Here is a 5,609-nt window from a genome sequence, read left to right as displayed (position 1 = left end):
CTTATACCACAATCACAATCACTCACTGTCTTCTTTTTGCATAGCTCCTGCCTGCTTTGGAGATCATCGCAAGGGACTCTCCAAGATACACAAGGTTGTTGGAGATCAAGACTTTTCAGTGGGAGGTTGTGCAAGTGCCTCAACAAAAGAATGGGTATTCTTGTGGAGTTTATTTGTTAAAGTGGCTAGAAAATTTGTGTGATCAAGCATCATGGAGTGATGAGCGTTATTACGAGGTATAAATTTTTCAACAAACTTTTGTAAACATTATTCAGTATATTTTATTTCAAGCATTTCAATATTTGTTGTCAAATAAAATTTTTACGTAGGATTTGGATGAATATGGTACGAGTATGATTCCACGTCTCATCAAATGGAAGCGAAACAAGAGACAGGTAAATATAAAGAACCTTGAATGCCTAATTTAAAAAAGCATTATTTTAATCTTCTTTTCATTAGATTCTGTCTCGGAGTGACTTTTACGTAACATTATTTCCCCCCCCCCCCCCGTTTTTTTGTAGGATTATCCCTAGGTGATATTTTCTAAACACTTGAGTCGAAGGATGTGCAAAGGGAGTGGCAGATGACCTAATCCAAAATTCGAAACACTGCCATTTTTTTATCTGATTCCTTGAGTCGAGGGATGTACAAAGGGAGTAGACCCTGGAATATTAGATTCTTGTGGAGTTTATTCTGGAATATGTAGTACACTAAGTGTTGAGAGTACATATTGGATTTTGGAATATGTAAGGCGTGTAAGACATGAAGTCATGTTTCTGGACTAATTCTAAAAACATGTCACGGGCAACGAAACGAAAACAATTTTCAAAATTGGAAAACGAACATGTCACGAGGCAACGAAAACGAGAGACAATTTTCAAAATTGGAGAACGAAAAGGTCAGTAATGAAATCGAAAACATCGTAAATGCATTAAAAACTGTTCCACATGCATGGAATAACAGTGTGCATGCATGAAAAACAGGTTTATTAGACGACAAACTCGGGTTAGGAGGAGCGTTCGAGTTTCATCGCAATTGCATATCATCTCATTACAAAAATGGTAGCATTTTGGTCAGCTCATTATTTACTACGGTAGATGTTACAAGTAGTTTGAATTATGCGACTTTTTTGCTGCTTTATTGTAATTTTTTCCCACCATGGATTGAATGATTAATAATGAATCAATGAAACGGAAAAGCACAGTAAAATTTAAAAACGCTATAAATAAAATGACAACTTAAACCGTTACTTGCATAATGTGTGCATGAAAAACTGTTCCACATGCATGAAATACATGTGTATGTGCATGAAATACCGTTGTATGTGCACGAAATAATGGTGACAGAAACACTCGGGCTTTACATTCTAGAAGTGTTGCATTCATTCGTTTGAAGAAAAAAAGTCCAACATCTATCAAATAAAATAAAAAGTCACGAATTATTCAATAAGGCAAATGTCCAATATCTATCAAATAAAATAAAATTCCCAAATTTTTCAATAAGGTAAAATAAAAAATTACTCTACTCATTGTCGGTTGTCCTTCGGTCACAATTCCTACTGTCGTGGTTCGCCATCTCCCCACAGGCCCTGCATTTTCTTAGCGCTTTCTTGGTCACTTCCCACTCGTTCTCTTTGTGAGATCAACCTTTTCCCGAGCCTTTGTTTTTGCACTGCCTTGGAGGCAAAACCTTAATCTCACTAGGCATGTTTGTTCCTAAAAGCATCCCAATTTCAGCATTCTTGTCCTTTACCTTTGCAATACCAGTATTTCCACTTTCATCAGGGGTAATTTTTACCCTTTCCTTGAACTCACGCAAAATCCCAAGCAACTCATCACAATGCCCAGGACTCTGTTCAACAAGTGCCACACAAGTAAACAACTCTGACCATAACCCGCCAACTTTGTTTTTCTGTACATCCATTGATGTACAATCAGCAAGCAACTGGCCATTAGGGCCGACGATTGGCTGGCAGGTTGCTAGTTTGCTCCACCGACTAAGCAGGTAGTCACTTGGAACTTTCTGAATTCCCCGATCTTTAAAGACACACAGAGCATGTCGACAGAGCATTCCATGTCTTTCAAACTTCTTGCATGTGCATACCACTGAAACATCATCCTTCTTAAAACCAACCTTATACGTTTTATTTCGAACTTGATCTATGATATCTGTGTATAGAATTGGATAGGTTTTATCTTTTTCTTTATCCCCAACACCACATGAATAGCAAGTCGCTTCGACTTCCTTTTGAAACTCGCCGAAAATTGTTGCGGTGTAGATTTCGATGCATGCTTTTCTAGGGCTAATGGAGTCGACAACCGGGGAAGGAGTTTTTGATTGTGCAACAAGTTTCGAATGAGTCCATCTTTGAGCATCCATTGCACTCTCAAATCTCATCCAAAACTCAACTAGGGGTTAAATTAGGATTAGTGAAGTTCTTTGAAAAAGTGGTTTTCGACTCGACACGGAGGTCGTTCTCATCAAGCCTCCTAAAAACAGATCACGAAAGTAAGCTAGAACCCACATATTTCTAATGTTGTACTTCTCCTTAAGCCACTCGTTATCCGACAACCCATGAGATTCAACTACTGTTGTCCACCTTTCCTCAAATTCAGGCGGCTCCACATCTTCGCTCCAAACACATCGGTTTATCTTCTTCAGAACTCGGTATCTTTACATATTACAGCCCTACTTTCTCGAGCAACTTTTTTAGTATGTGCCACATGCAATATCTATGTTGCACCTTGTCTTTCCAGGCTAATTTCATTCCTTCTTCTATCCCCGCATCTTCATCGGTTATCATACAAACTGGATGACGACCCCCATAGCCTCTACGAATTTCGTAAATAGCCAAGCAAAGGACTCCTTACTCTCATTTATAATAAGTCCAGCCCCAAAGGTCACGCATCTCTTATGATTATCCACGCCTGTAAAAGGACCAAATATCATCCTATACTTGTTTTTTCTAAAGGTCGTATCAAAAGAGGTCATGTCCCCGAATAGCAAATAGTTTTTAATACTAATAGGGTCAACCCAAAACACATGTGACAATCGACCTATCTCGTCTACCTCAAAATCAAAATAAAAAGATGGACACATGTGTTTTATCTTCATAAAATGCTCAATAAGAATTTGAGCATCCCCTCGATAAATAATATTTGATATCTCTAGAAAAGTTCTTAAAGTCTTCCAATGACGCACCCACATTCCTATAACCTCTAACATACTCCTTGAACAACCTATACGACTTAACTGGACCTATGTTATTTTTGGAGTTGTCAATTATCATTTTTTTGTGAACTACATTCAACTCTCTCGTTTGTGTCAAATGTACCATTGTTGATGGTGTTTGTGGCATATGATTATGACCTTCATGAAAATCATATATTTGGTATTTACCCATATCAGGACCTTCCTCCAAAATTCGCTTAAATTTAATACAAGAAAGACATTCTATCCTAGTCCTTTGCCTCCTGTGATTTTTCCCTTTCGCTTCACATACTCCAGCCTTATTACACACAACTTTTTTATGCGTAACGACACCATTTTTAGACTTTTGTGAGCTTAATCTAGTCACAAACCCAGATTCTTTTGCATATGCTTCATAAAACTCAACACCTAGTTCAAGCTTATCGAATAGCATACCAATAACAGGCTTAAGCTGGTTGAGACACTCAAAAACCCGATTCGTGTTGCTTGAGGAACCTTCTGCTGCCTCCTCGTCCTCTGCCTCCTCTACTATGATATCTGCATATGTTGTGCAATTAAAGTCAGAAAGGCGAGGGATACAAAAGCATATGAAATGTACTTTTAAAAAGCTGAAAACATCAAGCAACTACCAGGATGAATAGAATTGTACCTTCAACAAATTCGAAAGTCACAACATCAGGAACATCATGTTCAACTCGCTATTGCGTATATTTCTAATATAGGCTGACATGCATTAGCTTCAACATTCGCTCCTTCGTTTGTAATGACATTTGAAGAAGTTTGTGATAGTATTGAGGAGTTGTCTTTGTCATTATTGCTGCAACAAGAAATGTCAAAAATTAAATAAGCAACAATACAACAGTATAATTCATGAAATTGAGTCCCTGATTTTAACAAATGTAGGCAATTTCACAATTTCTCCAACCCTAATTTCTCAATTAAGCCAATTTGATTCACAAAATCACATTTTGATGCACCTAAATAGGAATTTGATGCATATAAACAGGAATTTGGATGCACATAAACAAGATTTTGATGCACATAAACGGTCTCCAACCCTAATTTCAATGTTTCCCCAATTTAATTCATGAAACCCTAATTTCTCAATTACGCCAATTTGATTCACAAAATCACATTTTGATGCACCTAAACAAGAATTTGATGCACATAAACAGGAATTTGGATGCACATAAACAAGATTTTGATGCACATAAACGGTCTCCAACCCTAATTTCTCAGTTTCCCCAATTTAATTCATGAAACCCTAATTTCTCAATTAGGCCAATTTGATTCACAAAATCACATTTTGATGCATCTAAACAGGAATTTGATGCACATAAACAGAAATTTGGATGCACATAAACAAGATTTTGATGCACATAAACGGTCTCCAACCCTAATTTCTCAGTTTCCCCAATTTAATTCATGAAACCCTAATTTCTCAATTAGGCCAATTTGATTCACAAAATCACATTTTGATGCACCTAAACAGGAATTTGATGCACATAAACAGGAATTTGGATGCACATAAACAAGATTTTGATGCACATAAACGGTCTCCAACCCTAATTTCCTAGTTTCCCCAATTTAATTCATGAAACCCTAAATTCAGAAGCATGATTTATCAATCCAGAAACTTAAGAGACGAATCAAACCCTAATTTCATGGTTTCAACAAATTTCTCAAATCCCCTAACCCTAATTTCTCAGTTTCCCTAATTTAATTAACGAAATCCTAAATTGAGAAGCATAATTGTTCAATTCAGAATTCTAATCGGTTAATCAATCCCTAATTTCACGAACAATCTAATTTAATCGACTAAATCAACTAATTTCACAACAAATAATCATAAAGATCGAAATTTTACCTCGAATTTAAAGGCGTCATTGATTGAACCAGCGTCGAAAGGTTGATTGTCGAAGAATTTATCGTTCGATTGTAGAGAAAGTTAAGGTTTGATTATCAAAGAGGCGATGGCGGAAGGTTTTAATAGTCGACAGATGAGTTGAAGAGAGAGAGAAAGAATGATGAGAGAGAAAGCAAAATTTAACAATGTCTGAGTTTAGGTGGGTTTGGGAGGGACGCGCGAAAAAATTTGGGGTTTGTTTGAGATAATACACAGCGTGTGTATTATTGGATTGTAGTATTATTAGTGGTTCTCATGGTTCTCATTATATGGGTGGTTCTCACCGGATCTCGACCCTATATATATATATATATATATATATATATATATATATATATATATATATATATATATATATATATATATATATATATATAGAGTGAGCATCCCATGAGTCTATCATCTTAGATGAGTCTAGCATATCAATAAGAACCATTGGATCAACAAGATCCAACAGCCCTCATTCTTCCACGTCACCCTCTATCAATCTGCA

General features: G+C 36.5%; 2 protein-coding genes across 2 annotated transcripts; both read right to left on the bottom strand.

Moving 5' to 3' along the window:
- Positions 1 to 1,641: 1,641 nt before the first annotated feature.
- LOC141638296 (protein FAR-RED ELONGATED HYPOCOTYL 3-like) lies at positions 1,642 to 2,379 on the bottom strand. Its single transcript, XM_074447702.1, has one exon. It carries the CDS (start codon positions 2,377 to 2,379, stop codon positions 1,642 to 1,644), a length of 738 nt encoding a protein of 245 aa, XP_074303803.1.
- A 742-nt stretch (positions 2,380 to 3,121) lies between these two features.
- Positions 3,122 to 5,097, bottom strand: LOC141638295 (protein FAR1-RELATED SEQUENCE 5-like). Its single transcript, XM_074447701.1, has 3 exons — positions 5,078 to 5,097; positions 3,939 to 4,027; positions 3,122 to 3,747 (listed from the first exon to the last, which is right to left on the bottom strand). Exons 1-3 carry the CDS (start codon positions 5,095 to 5,097, stop codon positions 3,122 to 3,124), a joined length of 735 nt encoding a protein of 244 aa, XP_074303802.1.
- Positions 5,098 to 5,609: the final 512 nt, after the last annotated feature.

The sequence above is a fragment of the Silene latifolia genome, unplaced genomic scaffold (genome assembly GCF_048544455.1).
Source record: "Silene latifolia isolate original U9 population unplaced genomic scaffold, ASM4854445v1 scaffold_20.1, whole genome shotgun sequence".
In the NCBI taxonomy this organism is placed as follows: Eukaryota; Viridiplantae; Streptophyta; class Magnoliopsida; order Caryophyllales; family Caryophyllaceae; genus Silene; species Silene latifolia.
Note: the sequence above shows the minus strand (reverse complement) of the source record. Positions and strands in the feature narration are given on the sequence as shown.